The 23,271-nt window shown below is 42.1% G+C and overlaps 1 protein-coding gene and 1 long non-coding RNA gene across 4 annotated transcripts; one reads left to right on the top strand and one right to left on the bottom strand.

Moving 5' to 3' along the window:
- Nucleotides 1-251: 251 nt before the first annotated feature.
- MAP3K8 (mitogen-activated protein kinase kinase kinase 8) lies at nucleotides 252-18,490 on the bottom strand. Of its 3 annotated transcripts, none has more exons than XM_085318269.1 (9): nucleotides 17,827-18,490; nucleotides 17,518-17,728; nucleotides 16,227-16,587; nucleotides 13,280-13,444; nucleotides 11,505-11,766; nucleotides 8,294-8,400; nucleotides 4,009-4,161; nucleotides 3,136-3,382; nucleotides 252-1,596 (listed from the first exon to the last, which is right to left on the bottom strand). In XM_085318269.1, exons 2-9 carry the CDS (start codon nucleotides 17,550-17,552, stop codon nucleotides 1,469-1,471), a joined length of 1,458 nt encoding a protein of 485 aa, XP_085174395.1. In that variant the 5' UTR covers nucleotides 17,553-17,728; nucleotides 17,827-18,490; the 3' UTR covers nucleotides 252-1,468. The 3 variants fall into 3 exon arrangements, with proteins under 3 accessions (XP_085174395.1, XP_085174394.1, XP_085174396.1); XM_085318268.1 differs by having other exon boundaries at nucleotides 17,518-18,016; nucleotides 18,157-18,490; XM_085318270.1 differs by having other exon boundaries at nucleotides 17,518-17,643; nucleotides 17,827-17,942.
- On the top strand, nucleotides 13,606-20,709 carry LOC146588224 (uncharacterized). The gene is made up of 3 exons (XR_014897453.1): nucleotides 13,606-13,679; nucleotides 18,789-18,892; nucleotides 20,188-20,709. It is a non-coding gene; the product is annotated as an uncharacterized LOC146588224 (long non-coding RNA).
- Nucleotides 20,710-23,271: the final 2,562 nt, after the last annotated feature.

Genomic DNA, 23,271 nt, shown 5'->3' with positions numbered 1-23,271 from the left:
AACCAACATCAAGACCAAAGTGCTGCATGTTGCACTCAACCACTGTCCACCATTCAGGCATCCTAGAAATCCTGTTGTAGTCTGATAATGAGATTTTTGTCAGAAATACTCATCGTCTGTACTGACTTTTGCACAACTCCCCAAAATATGGAATGATGCACATAATATACCTGGGCCATGACAGGGGAGGTTGGCACAAATACTGTCACAGCTCCTCAGTTTTCAAAGATTAAAGGACAGACTGACCACACTTCAAGGCACTGAGCTAGATTTATTCATTTGACCATATCAGTATCAAACTGGAAATCATCTGCTTAAGATCATTTGTTAGTCAGGAGCAGTATTAAATAATAGATATATGAAAAAGAAACCGTGCTTCAGAAAAGATTCAGTGTACAACATACATAGTATGCCATTTTAACATAAATGCTTAAAAAGAGTCATCCTAAGCATCAAAGGGAGTTTTATAAAAGTTTACGTTCTCATCCCATGGGATGTACAGAACTATGCAGTTTACATAGTTTTACTATCATCCAAAACTTCGTGTTTCAAATGTACAAGGCACAATAAGAACAATGTAATTCCATTTCCATAGGAACATAACACAGCTTGTCACTAATGACACACTTCCAAACCATAGCACTCAAGGCAATTATACACGTGTACAGTTTTAAAGCATTAAAAGCAAGAGTCTGGAGTTTGCCCACTGYTACTAATAAGAAATAACATTTGCTCTACCCTTGAACACTACCCAAATTATCCTTGTGGTAATTGTAACATTGAGTTCAGCTGGAGCCCCTGCCTTGCTTTGCAAGAGCTGGCTTGCTGTGCTTCTCCTGAAGCAAAGAACAGCCAGCGAAGGRTTCCCTCTGCCCAGGCAGAAGAGGGTAGAGCACCCAACTCAGCCCTGAGAACCCAGGGAATGTGCAAAGCTAAAACACATCTGTAACCAAGTGAGGGTTTGGCTCCAGATGTCTCTGGCTCTAGAGTCAGCTGAAGCAAGTTAGCACAGCCTAAGGGAGGCCCTGATTTGCACTGAGAATGACCACAAACTGAGTTAAGTCAAAGACTTCTTGGACATTTTTCACTAAGGATAGCTCAAATGGGCCAGCTCTTACAGCCCACACGCTCAACTTCTTTTGAGGGCAATAGTTGCAAACATATAATAAGTCTTAAGAAAGTGCAGGCCCAGCACAGGAAGATTCTCCAGATTAAGATGTTCCCAACACTGTTCTTTCTGCCTTCTTGTTTGTCCCAGCAGACACACAAACATTGTTGCTTGGGATCAGCTTATCAGAGCCCCTAAGGGTTTAGCTTAATCATCTGTGCAATTAAACACCATTCACATTTTACAGCCTACAATGGCAATGTTTTTATGTACAAATTTGAAAATCAAGTCTTAAAAACAAGTTTTAAGAGGTAGAGGTCCATTTCTGACCTGCAGAGATAAACCGTTACCAAGTCAGTCTTATTCTAATGCTGGTGGTCCCCTAACAATATTGAAGTAACCAGCTAGAGCTCCAAGATCTATGTAGAGTGATCTTTGCCTCTTTAGCAGGTCTGACTCATCCGTGCTCCCGGTACACAATGAGGAATCTAAAAAGAAAAGAGATRAAACATGTCATTGTTGTACAAACAGTTACATTAGTTCAGTTTAATAATTGCAGATATTTTTGGAATAACTGGCTTCATATTTGCTTTTACTTATCTGTGTTTTGGAAACCTCTTACATAAAACATAAGATGCCACATCAAGTCATAGCTCCAGGCAAGGAGAAACCAACTGCAGCTTTCTACTGAAAACAACAAAGATTGTTCAATATTTTAAAAATCTCTCCATCATCTAGGACAGTTACGCAGAGCTTTCTCATCCACTGAGCCACAGTGCCAAAGGAGAGTTTGGTATAAGAAAAAAAGAGAAAAAAATCCAAAAAACAAAACCCCTCTGCTAGCTCTCTGACAGTTGAGAATTCCCCTTCATTACGGGGGAATTTTCACCTAGACTAAAGACATCCTCTTTGTGTCACTAGATGTGACAATACAGAACAAGTCTGACACCATTAGTCTCAGATTTTTTTCTTGTAAATGAACATATGCATTATCAGAGCTCTGAATAAACCTCTGCAACTGCAGAACTCCCCTGAATACTTGTATAATGAGTGTGCTGGAATCTCAAGCACCTGAATTAGAGTTCCAGCTTAACAGCCAAATATTCTTTCATCTTCAAAAGAATTGATTCAGATGGCCTGTGCTGGTTAAAAGGCTGTGCACCCAACAAGGCAAAAAACAGAAAAGCAATGCCATTATAGGCAAGAACATTTAGAGCAGTTTAAATGTTAAGTGGTTCATTGCAACTGCAAGGACAATTATGCATTAAAGCACCAAGAACTTTGCATAGGTATCTTTTCAAAAAATTATCACAGTTAAACACACCACTTGTCTRGGATCTTTAAATGCCTTGTGCCAGGAGACTCACAACAAATTTTAGATGTAGGAGAAAAGAATTTTGAAGCCTGTTAACAGGTAGCTGGCATGAAACTTCCCTTGGACTTGATATCATCAAGGACACACTGATTTAAAAAAAAWAATAAAAAAYAATAATAATGCACAAAGGAACTGCATTCTATCCTGCAKTGATTTTTAGGACAAATGGCTTGTATTTTACTCCTAACAATCCAAATCGTTACAGTTATGGTTCTTTTTGTTTGGTTGGTTTTAGGGAGGCAAAAAGTGACGGTTTTGTTGCTGGGGACAGTGGTTGTTGGGGCTTTTGTTTTTGTTAAGAAATAAACCACCGTTAATAATAAAACAGCATTAGCACTGARGAGAATTAAGGCAATTTTGTGACAGCAACCTACACTTCATGAAGAAGTATCATGAATAACTGCCAGGGTTTTTTCATGAGCCAGTCCTTCTGTAGCTGCAGAATTCAGGCAAAGTTCTTGTCTTGTTGAAGTCAATGGGCGTTTTGCATAACACTTAATGAGCTCTGGGTCTGATCTCATCTAACTGAGATTTTTATCGGTCTCTTTCCAGCAGCTTTTGAGTTTATTTTATTTCTAAAAACCTAGCCAAATCAAATTTTGAATAAAGTAAAATTTAAAAAGTGTAAGGTAAAGCTGGCTGATACCATTACCTGTAATGTTTTCTGGCAACTGCAGCTCCTTCCTTGTGAGTAGCCTTTTTCTTTCAAACAAGGCTGAGTCCAGGCTCTGGCACCGTGGCTGCTCCTCTGGCGGGGGGTGCAAGGCTTCATGTTTCAGCAGGTCTGCTGCAGACAGCCTGTGATTAGGATTCCTTTCTAGCGCTGCTTCTAGTAACTCTCTCATGGAAGTACTGCAGTCTTCAGCAATGTCCTCTAAGGGGGGAGCTTGTTTGTGTATCTGTTGCAATAAAAAGATCCATTGAAACAACTATTCCAAGAGCAATGGGAGAGGAAGTCACAGATAACCACATTAGTGGTCTGGAAATTCCCCACTTACAACTCGTCACCTTTCTAAATAGGGATATTCAATTACAACATAACACGTAACTGTGCAAAATCCACTTTTTATCAGATTTTATCAAAAATTTCAAAACTTGGAACAACTCCAAGTAAGTCTCAGACTTGCTGCAATGTAAATTCGCCAGATCTCTGCACCACTCCGGATGAAGCAGAGATTCAAATTTGCCTGGCTCCAGTTTTTAATCTGTAACTTCTAAGAAAAACAGAAGTGCAGAGCACAGATGAGCTTGTTACAATCAAGTTTCACACTGTTCTAACCCTGTCCCTGAAGAAAACCAAGGCCTGTAAATTGTAATGCAAACTACCAAGATGACTCCTGCTCAGCCTCTGTCTTCCACTAAACGATCAAAACCCACTTCTTCCCTCCCTCCCCCAAAGCAAAAAAGATGATATCATCTCTCTGACACATATTTTGGTAGTCTTTTATAAGACAGAAGCTTTCCCAACAAGAGAACAGGAAACCCTTCCACTGAAACTGGCTCTGGCTTTTCTAAGGACACTTACAATATAGAGGTARGATGGATATGCAGACCGAGGGTATCTGTTCACCCAGGGCGGGATGCCAGTTTGCATATGAATAATGGTAGCTCCCATGCTGTAGATGTCAGCTTTTGTCGTATGGCCTCTGCAGAGAATGACTTCAGGACTCATGTAAATCTGTGAAGAACAGTCAAAASAGATTAATCAATTGGGGAAAATAGCAAAGACCAATCGTTACTTCTGTGAGCCGAGAATCCCCCATCTGAAGAGACAAATCGCAGTAGTATCTGCAGYCTGAGGACCAAGCAGCAGCTGGAGAACTGATTTTTCGCTCTGCACATTATCGCAGTCTCAGAAATTTTATAGTCTGGCACCAGAACAGACTCATTCTCTAGGTCTTCCCCACAGCTCAGTGGCYGAGACCTCCCTGAGCTGTGAGATGCTGAGGTTCAAGCCACAGCTCTGCTTTGCTCAGCCCAGCAGCAGGAGCCTCACAGCCCTCCAGMGCACAGGAGCTGCCTGAATCGCTGGTTTAGTTTGTGGTGGGGCCCTGCTGGCGCAGCTCCATTCTGCATGAACAAACGGGCACTCATTAGACCAAGGAGTGAGAAGATGACTCCGCCACTAGTCACCCAGYTGGGGTGTAGGAGTCCACAACTCAAATCTCGGTTATATTAACAATTATGCAACTCTTACAAAAGAGCGGACAGATATACTCCCTTCTGTCATTCTTACTCTGTCCCTCTCTTCCTGTTATCCAGTAAACTATACATTTRGGGATTACTCCAGAAAAAAAGAATAACGAGGCACAAGTCAAGTCTCAGGCAGCATATATTTTGAAAACCAGGTCTCTAAAGTCTTCCTGTGTTCCCTTTCCACTAGGCTATGCCTAAAGTAACTATTAAGGCAAATGTCCCTCTTCCAAACTTTTTTGACCAGAAATTCCAATCTTGCCTAAGACAAGCTACAGTTTCCATCCAAACTCTTCACTGAAGTGGTCAGATTTGTCAAAATCCASAGGAGGTATACAAGGCAATTCCCTTCCGGCTCCTGGCAGCTTTGCTTTTAAGCTGCAGGGAACCAGACGGACAGGATGCAGGAGGCACTCCCCGCCGCTGTACAGCACCGCCACAACCCCCTGGCAAAGGCAGGAGGTTTCAACATGACATTGGCACAGCCTACAGCACACTAAGTTAGCAAGCCATCATATTTGCTTCTGGCTTCTACCTTTCCCTCACCTGTTTTCCCTTTAGAAGATCCAAACAAAACTTTGATTAGATCAAGTCATCCTGCCACAAAGAATCATATTAGAAGCTATTAACTGAGACAAGGGCAGGAAGTTAAATCATCACCACATAGTTTGAGTGCTTATTACTACAGACTGAGAATGGCTGTGGAGCTCATGCAAATTCCAAGTATTATATCCCAGTAAATCACACGTCCTATCTACAACTAGAACTTTACACAGGAAGTGTAGCCTGCATCTGCTACTTACTCCTATCTGTTGCTTTCCTCAAAGCTGAGACAGAAAAAGTCTCTCTGCACCTGTTTTGCTSCATGTGAGCAAAAAAGGGAATTTCTACCTTTTAAAAAGTAATTAGTGCACACAATGCAACTTCAGTGAAAGTAACTGTACAGAGAAAAAACAGCTGCCTTCTTGAGGAAGAAGGATGAAACAAGAACCTGTCTGCAGACAGGTTGTGAAAGCCAGATTGTGAAAAACTGTCAAGGTACACCTTGATTGTAGAGGGACAGAAGCAAAGATCAAATGTGCACCAAAGCTGTGACTTCAGATTGATTCAGACTGACCTAGGGCTGTGTTGCTGCCAAAGCAGGCAGTCCAGCTCCCACATATCCTCCTCTCCACACTCCTTCCTTCTGCTGCCACTAGTTCTCCTCTACCAGTCAGACCAGAGACACAATCCAGCTAAAAACTTTCTTCCTGCTGTACTAGTTTTACGTTAGCATTTCTGAAAATAATCATGCCCTCAATATTTCATTGACCTCAGTGGACAACTTTTTCCCCTCGAACATTTATAATGGAAGTTACGCATTTTATCAGTAACAAAAGCATAACCGAAAGCGTGACAAAAGCATAACCGAAAGTGTAGGAAATGCCTAGAAAAAGCATTTCCTGCAGAGCACTTTCATCACAAGCATCATGTGTGTGCATTGTACATACGCTGTTCAGAAAACCCAGCTCTTTCATGTTACACAAACTAAAAAATTTAACTGTCCTTCCATCATTCTGTCCCGCACTGTGGCCCATTCATTTTCATAACCACAAAGCAGGTTCACTACCCTCAGCCCTTCCTTGCTATGGGAGTGAATGAAAATCCTAAACTCTCAGCGCAAGAATATGCACAGGAGAAAGATAACTTCCACTATCATTACCTTCGTGAAAGCCTTTCCCAGCCATCATCTAACATAAAATAAGCTAGGTAGTTCACAGGCATGACGCTGAATGGCAGTAAGAGACAGGTCATCTGCACAGCCACGGGCAAAAAGAAACAGCACTCCTGGACAGCCACACCACTTCAAGGCTGCACAATGCAAGATGCAAAGCTCAGAGGACCTCGGCTTAGCAGTGGAGATCTCACTTTGAAAATCAAGAGAGAAAGACAGTGCTATCAAAGATTAAGAAGGCATGTCTGGGTGACTAGATTAGGCTCTCCAAATAGTAGACATGCACACTGTGGAGAGGAAGATGACGATCAGAAGGAAGCATAGTATGAGATTCTTCTGAACAGAAAAAAAATATAGGGTAGCCTGCATGATGTTCCTAGAAGTGTTCAATTGACATTCAAAAATCTCCTTTTCCAGCCCTTTCTCTGCAACCTCACTTCTGATTTGTGATGCTGCCATAAAACAGCAGGAGTGCAAACTCCAAGAATTAACTACCTCTGTACACCGCCCCTCTTCCTAGAGAAAGCAAAGATCATGTACCCGTATGTTTAGGGATTGTGTGGACTATCCAGTTTCTGAGGACGTGACTTTGGGCACTCAACAGTACAGAGTCATAGTCTTCATTTAGCAGGAAGAAAAAGTGTTTTGCAGTTGTGCTCTCCAACATGAACTTGGCCTAGCCCYCAAGAGCCAAGAGTGGATCATCATCATCAGTCTGCTCCATAAACCTGGAAATTTTCTATTTACACACATCTCCAACCTTGGGAAATTCCCTGTCAGGGCTTCCATCTCATTCCCACAATTTTGCTTATTCTCTTTAACAGCACATAAAATCAAAGCACAAGTGAAATGCCAGAGAGCATGCTACTTCCAGTACAGTAAACAGCTGAAATTCTATACTCCTCTGACTAGAAAGCCAGTGAAAACAAATGTTCAAATATTTTCCCCAAAAAATCTTAAAACCAAATAAGAAAACAAGCCTGACATTCTGTGAAACCTTAATTTACCCTGCTTTTTTGAGGAGTGAAATGTTCTCCTGTCAGTTATAAGCGCACCTCCTCTAAGCTTATGCCTGTGCTATGCAAGGCTATCAAAATGTTAAGTGCCAGCATTTCAACTGAAATGTTTCCTGTAACCAACTTCCTCTGGCAAAAGGAAGCAAAGCCACATTTGCAGCAGCTAGCCAAGCTAATTGCTGAAGCTCAAACCTGGAAAATGCTCTGGAGGGACAGTAGCCTCAGTGACGTGCAGGAACTCTGTGCATGTTCAGGGTCCAAACCATGACAGATACTCAAAAAGTCCTCACCTCCACCACTGTAATGTCTAAGCATCTCACCAGGTGATCATCAAGTGCACAGTACAGAACCCCCCTAGAACAGGAGGGTTTACGTAGATAGGAAACAGAGCTTAGAAATGCTAAGGGATGAAACCCACAAGTCTGCAGTTTCTGYGTTTTCAAAGGAGTCCAACTACTGCATTGAACTGGTCATCCAAGCCCATATTTGACATCTCAGAAGAAAGCTTTGATAGCGCAAAGAACAAATTCCAGTCTGAAGAGATTTCAGCTAGTAGTTGATTCACTGCAAACAGTGCTCCTCAGAGGGCTGTTCCTGCCTTTGGCTTGAGAGGATCCCAATTTCCTCCTTGACTTCAGATTTAATTATTATTAATAAATGGGACTATTGAGAAGGTAATAGTGCTCTCAAAATATAACACCTGATTCGCAATTCAGCAAGTTGAAAATTAAAATCTGAGATGATCAAAAGTTTAAAACAAATATTAAAATAAATTATTATAAAATTTTTCTGCTCAACCATCTACCTTTTAGCTTCAAATTTGAGGCTGAGCATCACWGCAATTGTAGCGAAGCAACAGAAGGATTTTTGTCCCTCCAGCTTCTTACCTCTGTTCCTCTAAGGTCTTTGGGATAGTAAATGTCTTCAGTCATTTGAACRCTTAGGCCAAAATCCACCAAAACAGCCTTTGTTGACATAAAGACAATGTTGCTTGCTAAAAGAAAAGCAAAAATGACAGTACATTAGCTTCTAGTCTCCGGGGAAGTTATTTTACAACACGACTCTTTCATTCAGATGTTAGTCTGAAATGGGAGATTAGTACAATCCATTCCTACAGCCAACACAGTCATTCTACATAATTTGTATCTTAGAAATCAAATTGGACTGGTTTGTGTAACAGGAGAACCAGTATGTGGTCATTTTCCTAATTAAAAAAGGTAAGGGGGATAAACAAACAAACAAACAAAAAAAAGCTGAGGGTAAGGGAGGAAGCTAGAAGCTAGAAGACTGGTAGATCCTTTCCCAACGCAGCTAGTCTTCTGCCTGCCTATGATGATCTTGGTCTCCAAGGCTGACTGAACGCTGCACAGGTCTTGCTATAAGCAGGCATAATTTTTGGTCACCAGGAGACTTCTTTATACTGATAATTTAAACAAAGACAAAACTAAATAAGAACTCAAGCCCCTCCACAGCATTGACACCAGCCTCTCTCACGTATCAGCAACAGTGGCTCAGTCTAAAGACAGAAGCTAAACTACAGCTGTAAAAGCAATAAAGACTGAGACTTCCTCACTCCCGCTGAGTTTCAGCAGTATCTAGGAGCTTAGTTCACTTTCCTTCATAAATCTCTCCTAAGGCACAACTCTGCGCTCACAGGCTTTCTTTACAGCTGTATGCCTGATCAAAGATTTGCGAAGATAATGCCCTGCGTAAGCCCTGAGAAATTCACAGATGTTTGCTGTCTTGGAAGCCGTGGACAAACGACGTCTCCAAGTTATGCAACAAAAATACAACGCTCCCCCAAAAGGAAACTGTGGAATTGGATCATTTTCTGTCTTGATAGTTATTTGTGTTTTTTATAAAATTTTCTTTAAGCAAATTAAAAAAAAAAAGAACATTCAAATGTTTTCACATTCAGTTTCATCCCACAGTCTAGTTGTACATGTGTGCGCAAAAAGCACCTTCTGCACTATTAAAAAAAAAATGCAAAAAATATTTTCTTCTAAAAGTGAATTTTGTTTACCAAGAACATAATATGCAAAAGCTTGCCCACCTTACAGTGGAAAGAAAACAGACTTTGATTTCAGCTGTCCTGTTTCCTGAAATAATCTTTCAGGTATTTGCCTACTTCAGAGTTTGTTCTCCAGGTGCTACAAAACTATGTAAATACATTTGTAATTTTAGACATAACTTTAAAGATACAAAATTTTAAGYACCACATGCAAGAGGATGCAAAACRTAACACTGTCGTAAAGGCAACGAGTTCTGCTGTATATTTGAAATTGCACTCAGCTCCAYCTTCAGTCTGGGAAACAGTAAGAACTTGAATTATCTAACAGGGCCAGCTCTTTTGAAAGGTATCCAACAATTCTTCCTTTTGCCACAACTGAAAATACCCAAGGCTGATTCTAGTCTCCCTCAAGCAAGTGGATGTGCTACYGCAAACTTTAGTAAGCTTTGGACTAGGTCCCCCCAACCCCAGCAAATAACCTTATGATTTAACAGCTTCCCATCCAATGGTTAAAACAAGCTGCAGCTCTGAGCTACTCCTAAGAGCAAAAAGTCCCCCTATATTTCAAGGAAATCCTTCTCTTGCTGAAATCCTCACTATCCCCCTTTGTCAGCAGGACAGAGACCCAATAGGAGAGGACATGGACAGCAAAAGAGCAGAGAGGTTTGGATCACAGCCTTTTCCATCGAGTCCTCTGGGCAACAGAGAAGGAGCAGCATCCCTGCTTGCTTGAAAAGCACSTTTTTCCAAAATTTCCCAAGACATGAAAATAAGCCTCTCTTTTCCCTCTGTTGACTACAGGCCTTTCTGTTTCTTTTCAAATTCAGTTCTTCTGCCGTGCCTCCTCCTCTCCTCTCTGCCCGCTCAGAGCGGTGCAGTGCCTCAGCACCTCGCATCCCCGGCTCTGCTGCTGACAGACGGACGCAGCGGTCGCCAGCCCCAGCTGCTTCTAGCCTTCCAAGCCAGCAGCAGCAACAATGCAGAAAAACGCCTGTAGACTTCAAAGGCGCTAATGTCTTCCCAGCTCCCAGCACGTCAGCTCTTTCATCCACTATCTAGATGTAACAGGATGGGTTTTTTTCTTGATTTGGTTTGGAACCTTTTAACTAACTCCATTATTATACCAATTACTATAAATTAATATGAAAGATACTTATTACATGTGAGAAGGCACAACTGAAAATTACTCAGTTTTATAGCTGCCAGACTTTCAAAGACTTACTTCTAAGTACTGATCTATATGAACCAAAAAAACCCTAAAACAAAGATCAAAATTTTGTAATTCCTGATATAATCATCTTCTATTTACTGTAGCATTTCAATTTGAATATTTCTATTTTATAATTTAAACCCTCAAGTCTAGCAAAAATGAACTTGTAAAAGATAAACATCTTGGTTAGAAGCGCTGCTATTGAAAAGGCAGGTGGGGTTTATCTGTCTGCAGCAAGGATGGTTGCTTGGAGAACTAGGATTTAATATTAAGTGTAACACATAAAATTAAATTTTAAACCTACTCAATAATTCTCTATTAAATTTAGGTGTAACATCAACGTATTATTGAATATTCACACATATTAACACCTGGAGGGGTAGGTTTTTTGTTTGTTTTGTTTTTTGACTGAACATATACTAAAATTTGCAGCAACTGTTGAAAGAGAAAAAAACAATGAAACAAGTTACATATTTAGTTCCAAAGTGGAAACAAACTGAGGAACAGCCAGTCACACACAAACACAAGAAGAGGGTAAAAGTGGAAGGTGAGCAGAGCAACGTTCAAGATAAATTTACAGGGAAGAGGGAAACTTCTTCCAGGGAAAATTATCAATAGGTTTTATGATTTCTTTAGGTTTTTATTTCAAACTGAGTTGCTCATGAGCTGCAAAGGAACTATGACTTCCAAAYAGCACGTCTACTGAAGTGAACTAATGGAAAGCATAAACAACTGTTATCCTAAGAACCTGATGCTGCTTGTTGAACATCATCCCATTTCTCCTTGCCTCCCTGCCCAGGAGGCACCTACTGTGACACCAGGCTTTACTGGAGCTCCACACCAACGTGGGACACCCTGGGAAATGAAACACACATACGTTTGATATCGTGGTGGATAATCCTTTTGGAGTGGAGAAAGTCAAGTCCTTTCAGGATATGTTTTGTCACCCAAATGATTTCAAACTCTCTCATAGGCCCACAGCTCTCCAGCTTTTCCATGACAGATCCTCCCTCTCCTGCTTCCATGAACAGATGGATAGTCTCATCCCACAGAATAGCACCATATAATTCAGCAATGTTTTCATGACGGAAACAGGCCTGTATTTCAACATCTGACGGTTTGAACTGTTCCACTGGGACCTACAACATTGAAACAAAACCACATGAAAGCAGGTCCAAAAACAGGTACTGTACTAATACTGTACTAATTTTCCTATAGACTAAAATGGGAGAAGGAAGCAAAGCACCTCTATCCACTTGTTAAAATTAACCTTAATTTTGATCCTATTACTTGTTCTTCCTTTCCAACTCAGATACATCCTGTTCAAAGTTGACAGTTTTTGGAATCATGCCCAAAGAAAAAGTGCAATCTTCCAGAAAAAGCAATGTAGCAAGAGCTATTCCCGCCAAAATCTAGTGGTTACGCAAAAGCTCTATGCAAACTTCCTGGTGAAGGAGATAAAAATCCTATTGCTTTTTCAAGTAGCTTTGGGCAAACTCATCTGCTCCATGAGAACGCGACACTCATTTGGCACACGAAGCAGTACTTGCAGTAAAGAAGCACTCAGCACAGTCTGACCATGTTCAGGACCACTAGGGACCTCGGTTAAATCCTGATCAACGCTGCTTTGTGTGTTACGTGAAGTGAAGTTTGCTTTTAAACGAGCACTCGGCAATACTGTGTTTCTTTAAAAAGTACTAATGGCAGAGTGTTAAAACACCACCAGGCAGTGCTCGCTTGCAGACAGAAAGGTCACTGATCACRCTTCTATTTCCTTCCCCTCAGACCTGTGGTTGTGAACCAGGTAACAGTCTAATACTTTCACTATAATGAGAAATACTGTTTGTACTTCTAGAAACATTAGGGAGCTTTTACTCTGCGACGCGTTATGCAGGAGTAGCACTTGTTGCTGCGTGGCTATGCTGGGAGCAAGAGGAAGAGGACATACAACCGTCTCCTCCAGCTCCTTCACACACAGAAGGAGTGCAAATGCTTCTTCATGTGTGCTAGAATATCGAGCACTGTTCCACAGCTGAGCTTTTACTAGCCCTACACATTTTCTACTTAATTCAGCATAGCACTTTGAACAAAATGCTGAGTTGCAGAAAAGTAGGAGGGTGCTCAGCAGTTTTCTTCAGCCGTGTCAGAGCCTTCTGCTCAGCTGGGGCCCAAGACAGGAGACTTGCATGTCAGCTGAGCKCTTAGGGACTTTAACAGCACTAGAATAAAGAAAACTTAATTTTGAAGGCCCCAGTTAAAGGACGAGATCCTAAAACCATCTGCAGCAACAGGGTTTTGATATCAGCTTCAGCGGGGACAGGATTTCACGCTGGTGTTTCACCGCAGCAAGGGCTGCAGGGACTGTACCCCAGGGCTGCCCCCGGGGCAGCAACAGATACTTCCAGCTACTGTCAGGATCCCGAAACTCTGCAGTCTCAGACCCGAGCAAGGAAAGCAAATGAACAGTTAAAAATGCGCAAGTCCAAGTATTAATTGTAGAACATTTTTCCTACCTTTACTGGCCTTGGCAGGCCAACAAAACCAAGGCRATAACCAGCTAACAATGGAATTCGACACTGACAAATTTCAAAATACGCTGCGGGGACCGTCATACGGTGTTTGCTCAGAGATAAAACCACTGAGCTAACATACCAGTTTGCATGCCATTCGTTTCTTGGTTTCTCTGTCTTGGGCTAGGTACACCTTCCCGAAAGCTCCCCGAGGAATAAAGTCGGAGCCAATATTCCTGTAGGTCAGCTTCCAGGGAAACAGGAGCACATCCGAGTCAATCTGATAGCGTCCATTCTTGGGTGTGATCTGCGAAGCAAAAAAAAAAAAAAAAAAAAAAAAGCACTGAACACATTGAAGCTAAAGCTACTCCAGTGCTAATTTGATGCACGTAGTAAAACCCCCCAACAATATACGTGTAGGATGCACGTGCCCTGCTCAGCGGACTTTATTTAGAAACAGCAAATGGGAACAGCATGTGAGGTGGGGCGCTCCTTCACCGCGCAGGCATCCACGTTTCGCTCCAGTGACTCACGCGCAAAGTGTAAGTTGCAATTAATTGTCTCAAAACAACAACAGCAGCAGGGCTAATGAAATTACCCCCCCTCGTTATTAGGTTTACCTGCACGTTTGTTCTTCCTGTAATCTGCTAACTTGTTACGCCACATACCTGTTACTCACAGGCTACCTTATATGATGTGAGCAAGAGTTTCAGCATTTCCTAACACTGCATGTACTCCCTGGGGAGCACATCTTCGTTCTCCATCTTGTACGAGAATTTCTGCTGCCTACTAAAGGGCGAAAGAAGTCTGCTGCGATTTTACCAGCCAGCCTGTCACCCTGGTACACTGTAGCTCAGAAAGGAGCAGGAGTCACACTGCCTGCTTTCGGCAGGCAACGTGAGGAGTTCAGGCTGTCCGTACTGCCAACAGGGTGAGGAGGCTCCTCTGAAAGCGATTCAGGGCACCCAAGTGAGTCTCTTGCTCTGAATCTTCCTCTAAAACAGCTCTTTCCCTCTGTGCCTGGCAGAGATGGACCAAACTCCCTAACTACTGCAATGTTAGCACTGCTTTAGTTTTTCTATTTCTTAAGTCTTTAGAAGAAACATTACAAGAATTAATAACATTTCTTGTGAATATGTTTCTAATAAATTCAAAGACATACAGTATTACTAGCATACAGAACATTGTTAACTTGCTTACTGCTGCTTGATCAAGATTCTTTACTCAAAGAAATGTAAATGCAGGTCAAGGATATTWATCCTTCCACGTCTTTACACAGTCTCACGCACTCAACTCTTCAGCTGCTTCCTGCTGTTAGAAAGGTTACAGTATTGTTTTTAAATTTCTTTCTAAGATGTCATGCACGTCACCTCCCTGTGCTTTAATTACCTTTGTGTTTTTCAATTAGCAAAATACTTGATAATTAAAACTATCATTTGTGACTAGTACCTGAATAAGAAAATTAATTCTCAGAAATTCTGAACAGTTAAGGGTCTGGGGGAGGGTTATTTTATTATTTTGCTCAYGACCTGCGGAATGAGCCTCCCACTGGATTGTCAGAACCAAGGCAAAGCCTGTAAAAACCTGCGCATCCTTCCTGCAACGTCTGCTTTTCGAAGGGCTGAGGGCAGCTGAGCCACATGGGCTCTATCTGCTCTGGTAAATAACACAGATCGATCGGAGCAGATTGCAGAGTGAAAGAGAGCCACCAATATCACACCGTTCACGTTTCAGGAAGGTTTACTTTGGACCAGTTTCTAGCCTGAAAAGCCGCTAGCCTTGTGAAGCAAATGCTCGTTTGTGGCTGGAGAGCATCTCCCAGTTTAGTTTCAATTAAATTCAGCTTGTGTGCTCAAAAACCCTTCAAATGTGAGCTGCAGCATGGTCAGTGGGGATCATCAGGCAATCAGAAACACATGCTGGATCCTAAATAAATAACTACTTTCAGTCCAGGTGTACCCACTGAGATGTATCTTGAAGTAATGCCCTGCCTCCAATCCTCAGTTGCCCAATAGGTCACATGCATCTAATAATACTTGGTTCATACCAACTGTATGCATCTACAGAAGTAATATGCAAGCAAAACAACCGCGAGTATGTGAAACAGTGTCTACCCTAAGTATGGAAAACATTTAATGTTAGTAAGCGTCACTCCAGTGTTACAGAATTTAAAAACTGACTGTTTTGCAACACYGCCATACTCCCTGCAAGTCAGAATAAAACAACACTCTGCTACTTCACGCTTGAGTAAACACTAAGCCTAACAACAAACCAATGCTCACATAAAAAAAAACACACCGCACAGAAGATATCTAAGATTTAGAATACATTAAGGAACTAAAGCAGCAGGACAAAGGTGTTTGCACAAACTTTCATTTCATGATGTTTTGTTTCGAAAGCAACTGATTTGTAACAGAAGTACAATGACACTAACTTCCAGAGGCTTGTAGAACACAAAACATTTTCAGGAAAAAAGAAAATATCTCAAAACAACATAACTATGCCAGCATGCAGCAGTATATCATAGTATATATTTTTGAAAGTCAGGGTTGATATTATATGTCATTTCTCTTTGTATTACTACTTTTAAAAATATTTTGTCTAGAGAGAGTGAGTGAATGAATTCAACAACAACTGTACTAAAATAGATCCTCAAACTTTACTTGGGAGTTTTGCATAATGCACTCTGTCACTTTATGGACACAAGGCACTGGAAAACCCTTACCATTTCCTAAGCCCTTCCTGTACATCATTGCAGCTGCGGCTTTTTCTCTTTTAATAACTGTCTCAGGTTTGTCTTCAATGTTGGAAAGTGTTTTCTAATCTTCAGGGATACCAAGAGACAGATGTATAGGAGATTTTTCTGAACAAAAGACCTTTTACCATGGGTACCYGAGATTGCTGGGGATGGACTTGATGGCCTCAGAGGTGCCTTCCAGCCCCATGTTCCTGCAGGGAGTGACATTCTGGCCCTGACTCCTGAGACTGGGGGTGATCTTTATTTAGATTCATGAATCACTTCTATCAACTAACAATAATTAATGTTTTTTCAAGTTAGACAGAGAGAGGGAGAGGGAGGGAACACCCACCATATTCAAAAGTATTCCAGATTCTTGCTGTCGGCATCCTTTACATTGTTTCGCAGTGTTGGACACCTGATTTGCAAAAGCAAGCAAATCTTCCACAGTCCCATATTTCACACATGACATCAAAGAAACTTCCCTTTCACAGAACAATAAAGATTCTGCACGTTCTTCATTTTGATTTGCCTCTCCACACATTGTAATTATGCTGTCTTCATAGACTGCAAGGTCTCCATCTGGATAAAGGTTTTCCATAATGTCTATCACCTCAGACATATTTAAATTAGTTAACAACAACTCAATTTCTTCTTTACTATCACTACTAGTGCTCATATACTCCATTACTGTCCACTTTGCAAAACCGCTCCTGCAAAAGAGAAACAAACAAAACTGAAATCACTTCCTCTAAAGTTGTTTCAGCAAAGCAAGAACAAAAGCTTGTCATTATATGGTTAGATTTAAAACGAGTATGCGGTATTATGAAAAACAAGTCATGATTAGTAGACTAGGTGAAGAGGAGATGGAAAAAACAAAGTCTTTATTAGTGGAATTTCTTTTGAAAGTTATCAATGAACATCCCCAGTCATTCACTCTTGGAATTTTCCTAATCAAAGATTTTCATTAGAGGTGTTGGCAAAACAAGGAAGCATGAACTAGTTATATTTTGCTGGATTAGGCAAAAATGAAGCATGCTTAATACGGATGGAACTATATAGAAAGCAATGGAACAGGAAAGCTAATAACTTTTGCTCTAAGAGTGGATTCATCATTTTGAAATGGATGACAGAGAAAAGCATGCTAAACAAGTTTATCCCCAAATGTTCTTGAGCAATTTATGTGGTGTCCACGAAGAGGAGAAAGTCATGGAGCAAGACCATTACAGTAGCAAAAAGCATCTGCTAGTATCATTGTATGATGCACAAGATACCAGCTGAAATACACCACCCATTTTAGGGGGGGCTTTACTGATCAGAACAGGACTTCAACTGAAATTTTCACTCATTAAGAAGAAAATTAGGAACTGACTTATCATAAGAGCAATGAGCTTTTGAAGCAGTTTCCATCAGTTTGCTCTGCCCTCACTATTTCTAACAGTAACTTTTAAGATAGTTCTTGACCATTTTGTTAAAGAGGACTTTAATTACAGGAAACTGGATTCAGCATCCCAAGAAGCCCCCTCCCCTCCCAGGTTCCTAACATGAGCCAGAAAAAGTTCTTGTATTCAAGTTAAAAACAGTCGGTCATTAAAATACTTATACAAATACCTTTCAATATGCAAATTTTAATGAATGCTTACCTTATATTTATCCCAGTTACATCACACAAAAACATCAAAAAATGTCTCAGTATAATCCCTCAAGTTGTCATGTATCTTGAACTTGTATTTACCACTGATGATAATTTCACAGCGTTCTGTAGCAGTCTATTAAAAAAGCAAAACAAAGTAATGGCAGATCTGCTCAGGCAGAAGGATTGGCCTCTACTCATATGATCGTTTGCTTCACAGGCTTCATGGAAAAAAAAACTAATAACCACAATGCTGAGATAATAGGGGATTTTTTGCAGAAAGAAAAAAAAATGACAGCTCAAATAAGAATCAATCTACCGTACGATCATCCAGATTTCCAAGTAGTAGTGAAAAATAATTTTTCCATGATAAGCTTCTGAGTATGATTCTCTCTGTCTGATGCTTGCAAGTAACAAAGAAGAATCTCCTTTTCCTCTAGCAGAAGTGAGTAGAACATATTCTATTTAAAGAGCTCTCATTTCCCATTTTCATAATCCACTACGAACACCTATTTTGGACAAAAAGACAACAACCAGAAAAAAAAGATACTTAAAAAAATAAATAAAGGAAAGAAAGAAGCACAATCTGTCTGTCTCAARGAAGAACAGCAGACTCAGTCCCCTGGGGCCACGAAGCAATGCAGTTTACCTAGGTGCAGTCCGTGGTTTTGATCACTATCTTCCTCACCCTCCCCACAAGGACATCGAACCTTTGTGGCACATATTTCTCATGGGTTAGAGAGTATTTACGTCAGCTCTGACGCTGAAGAAAACTGAGTAAAATGACGTGGCTGACTTGGCAAAGAAATTCAGACCATGTGCGGCAAGTTGGAGAGGCAGGGCAGGAAAACTGCAGACACGGCGCACGACAAGGCCAAGGCACATCATGCCCCTGGCCAAGCCCTGTGGCGACAGTGTGGGGCAGCTCCATGCCCCCTCCTCACCCCCTGGACAGACATGGTTAATGAGTTTCACCAGCATTCACATACACCAGTTCACCCAGTGCAAAACAAATGCAACAACACCCCCAGCATTAGGGAAGCAGGAGTAAGAAAACTTCTAGTCATTAGCACTAACATAGCAGAATTTGTATTTGGGGTGGTGAGAGGGGTCAAGGGGGTTTTCAACCTAGACAGCAAGAAATAACAGAAGTGAAGGAGTGAAGGATGTTTTCTAACCTGTAGCATCCCACTTTCATGTTCTAACCTCAAATTAGAGGCTGTTAGAACAGCCTGAAAGTGTTTACTCTTTCATAAAAGAGATTTATATCTTTCTCCACAGCAGGACTTCTATTCATTGCTTTTTGATGCTGAATTAATGGGAGTAGAGGGAAAACACTCAGTACAGTCATAAGAGGAACCAAAAGACTGCATGTGAAAAGTAAGGTAAGTTAGAAACAAGTCCTAGGGGACTTTCTGAAAAAGAACACGAGCCTGCAGAAGTTCTAGCCTTCCTTGGATATAGACAAGTCAATAACATGCTTAAAGTAAACCACTTTTTAAAAGCATTTTCATGCATAAGAGAACTGTACAGTTTAGACCAAATGTAGCTTTCCATCAGTGCCAACTCTGCTTCATTCCTCAGAACATTCCCAAACTACAGCATGTTGCTAACATTATTCTGAACAGTTGCCTACTACCCAGAAAGGTCTGAATGACTAGAAGAAAGTGATTATAACCAGCTTATTCTCAGTTTTGCAGCTGTTTTTAAGCATGAAAGGCACAAACCCTTCATTTCTCCAATAACTAGTAAATTTCAAATACAAAATGTTTACAAAGTGAGAATAGTTTCTAGACTCTGGAAAGCTGATTTCTTTTTTAACTATGCAGCAATTTATGGATTACATTTCCAACACTGGCAAAAGTTGTCCATTTGCCAGCAATGAATTCATTCTCCCTTTCCTCCCCAGAATTCTGTACTAGTATCTGCACTGGGCACTTAATAATGCTCTAAATCATTCTATACAATGCAAGTGACTGAAGAATTTAAGCTACTAAGTACCTTTTACTTCAGTTCTTAATGAAAAAAAAATCTATTTTCACCTAAAGTGGGAAAAAAACCCTAAATGTAAGCACTTAAATCAGTTGATCAAGCACAAGATCCTTTCTCCACCTCTGCCATCATTTCAACATCATCACATGAACAAGCAGCACGTGAAGAGCTTATTTCTCTATTTGTCATGGGTAGCTTTTCCATGAAAAGCCTTTTTCTGAGAAGAGTATTGCTTGAAAATGTCTTTATATGCCATATTAAAGGGTATAAGGTTAACTGGATAGCTATTCCTCTGAGCTTCTGCAGGATTTTTTTCTGTGCCAAGAGTTTTTTTTTTTTTTTAGTTTTTTTTTTAGTTTTAAAAACATCTGAAAAATCTGCACAGTTTGGCTCAACATAATCATATACCTGTATAAAGAGTTATTGTATTGTTTTAAACAATTTTTTGCTCTGATTGCATGCAGTTAACCATCAGGGGTGACAAAAATATCTGCTTTTAAGAAAAACTATTGACAGCCCTTGAAAAACACAATCCCTTTCAAGAGAGTCTGCTAAGTAACAAAAAAAATCAACAATTTCAATTCCACATGATTTCAGCCTTTTTTTTTGGGGGGGGGGGCACTTCTAATGCTTACAGTGGCAGAAAGTTTATTTCCAGTAGGAACCAACTCACTGATCTCCCTTTTAGTCTGCAGATACAGAGCCAGTTAAACTAGGAAGGAAAACAGGTGCTGGAGATTAAAYGATTTTAGCAGCAAACATGCTGTTCAATGAGGGAACTGCCCACCTAACACCTCGTGCACCGTGATCTACTGTCCGCCGAGCAGCAAGCTGGAAGACCAGCAGCAGAGGAGAAGAGAGGAGGAGGAGGAGGAGGAGGGCGGCGTCGCGAAGCAGCAGCGGGCCGAGGAACCCCAGCCACATCTCACCGCAGGAAACCAGCGSTTAGAGCTGCTCCTGGCAGCAGGGCAGGCGATTTCGCTGCCGTGCCCGCGCCGCACACGGGCTGGCACCGCTGCGCTCGGCCACCACCAAAGCGCCGCTTTCCCGGACGGCGCACGGGGCTCGTACTCGGGACAGCGAGCTCCGCGCAAGCCTGACAGCGCGCACCAGCCGCAGCCCTAACTCCTGCCTCCTCGACGCTGGGACGCCGGGCTACGCAGCTGTAACACCGTGGTCCCTTTAAAAAATAAAAATAGAACCAGTTTAACGCTCATTTTAGAGAGAAGCGCTCCGGCGCTCGTAGTGCAGGCTCCGTGAGGGGGGCGCAGGCGCCCGGGGTTTATCAGGGTTTTCCCAGCCGGAACAGCACGTTAACTCGCCAACCCCGACGGCAGGCTTGCCAGTACCGGCACTAGGGAGTTCATGGCATACCGCCTTCCTGAAAACGCCCTCAAAAAACAAGCGAGCACACCAAAAGGAGGGTTTCTTCCTCAGCCGCCCGTCGGAACCCCAGGCACGCAGCGCGCCGGGGGCGAGCGAGCGAGACCCGCCGGCCGCCCCCCACCCAGCCCCCCACGCCCCGCGGGGGCTCCGCGCGACCGCCTCCGCCCCTCACCTGCCGCCTTTCTATTTCGCTTTACTGGAAGGCGAGGGAAGGCGCCTCCCCGCCCCCGGCGCAAAGGTGCCGCCCCCGGCCGGGGGGGCAGCGGGGCCCGGCCCCGGCCGACGGCCCCCGCGTGGGTGTCGGGCTCGGCATCCAGGGCCCTTCAGCCCAYGAAAACATCCCAGATAATGGGCGGGAGGGTTTTCAGGAGCAAGCAGGAGCAAGGCTTTTTAAATTATTATTATTATTTATTCCACAGTTCCTTCTGTGAAAGTTGTTTAAAATCGCTAAATACGCTCTGAACCATAAGGGGAAAAAATGGGAAGAAAGGGGGGACAGAAAACATGACTATAACCCRGTGAGTCCTTGGGTCATCCTAGAATGAAGGGAAACTGGATTCAAGGCTTTGCTAGAAAAACAGCAGAACAGGGGTTTGAAGCAGGTTTTTCGCCTCAGAGGCCAATGATCTAATAATAATCCCAGAGAGTGCCCTTGTAATGCCCAGCACTGTCCTTGCCTGCAGCATTTTCAGCTGGCAAATTCAGTGGTTCTGGTCCACAGCTTCTGCAAAGCCCTTTCCTAAAGCCCTGGACGCACATGTGGCATGCAGCACCTAGAAGAGAGTCGATCAGCTTGTTGTGCTTAAGCCTTATCCACATAAAACTTCAGCTGAAATTCTGTTGGAATTTAGGACAACAATGTGTAGGATTTGTCAGTGGCTTTAGGATTAAAATACTTGGGAAGATTGCATCATGAGATTGGTAACTGCTAAAAATGGGCTGGACTACATTTTATTTCTCATTAAAAAGGTAGTAACTCTTGCAGGACTGTGTTCCCTCACAGCTTCTCTTCTAGTGAATTAGTTCTTGATTAGAGAGAGGGAGGGAAGCGGCATCTCTTGATCTCCAAAACCACTTCCCACAACACTAGGAGCCRATAAGCTGAACCTGTTTTGAGACCTCAAGAGACAAGTGCTCTATGTTCCGTTTTTACCGGCTTTATAATAGGCTATATGAWGTCTTTGCCTGCTGGAGTCAATGGCAAAACTTTCATTACAAAATTTCAGGGCAAAGAATTCACCTTAGGCCTCAGTGTTTATTTTCAGTATGTGTAACTCCTTGCAGCTCAATCTAGTTGTGTTCTAGCTTCATAAGTTTAGTATGTGGGAGATGGCTAGCAGTGTTGACCTCTGTTCACACAGAGTTTCTTCTCAAAACATACAGGTGATGCAGTGGCAAATCTCCATACAAGACATACAGATCTTCTTTGTCAAGTTTGTTCTTGTTCAATTGCGCTATTCAGTGTATTCACAAAGAAATGCCTGTGGAAAAAAATCAAGAAAGGTGAAGATGACTAATGAGAAAAAAACGGAGGAAGGAAATATAGGGAATTTGGGAAGAAGGTCGGCTATAGGAGAAGGAATGAGGCCTAGAAGAGGGTGGAATTGGCAGCAACCAAGAAGTGGGAGGTTAAGGCTGAGTAACACACCCCTAATGTATTACAGCAGCTCTCATGCTAGCATAATTTAGGTATCCTCTTTCAGGAACCTGTCTGGGTTATTAGTTTTCCCAAGCCCACAATTAATTTTAATGAAACCATTTTCCTTTTTTAGATCAGGTTCAAAGGAAAAGAAGAGGAGGAGTTTCTCTCTTTCCACATCAATGGATTCAGGACAGACATGTCACAGGATGCCAGAACAAAATTAGGTACTTACTACAGGCACATGGAGGAAGCAGAAGTTTCTGCTCTATGGCACACATACGTAAAAGCGCAGCRTTTTAAAAGCAGTCTACTCCTCGTATTTGGGATCATCCTGCAGCACAAAACCAAGATAGTAAGGTCACAGTAATGACTTACAGTCCCCRACTTACTAGGAGGCTACCAAGTAGTGAGGACCTGCTGGTGTAAGTCACATGACGCCTAATTTATACTGCAGATGTGCCCACAAGTTCCACATAAACGACTCTCCGTTCAAACATTACAGAAAATTATGTCTTTTCCATTCCACAGGTGGGGAACTGCTTCTGTTGCAAGGAGTTATATTTGCTGAAAATAAATAAATAAATAAATAAATAAATACATAAATAAATACATAAATAAATAAAGAGAGAGAGGGAGAGAGACACAAAAGCGCGCTCCGGGCCCCGCAGAGGCGGCGCGCTGCCTGCCGCGGCAGCCCGCCCCGTCGGGCAGCGCGCAGCGCGGGACGCGGCAGGCTGGGCCTCG

The sequence above is a fragment of the Rhea americana genome, unplaced genomic scaffold (assembly GCF_003343005.1).
Source record: "Rhea americana isolate MKP2758 unplaced genomic scaffold, rheAme1 scaffold_53, whole genome shotgun sequence".
Lineage (NCBI taxonomy): Eukaryota > Metazoa > Chordata > Aves > Rheiformes > Rheidae > Rhea > Rhea americana.
The sequence above is the reverse complement of the archived record's forward strand: the minus strand, read 5'-3'. Positions and strand labels throughout refer to the sequence as shown.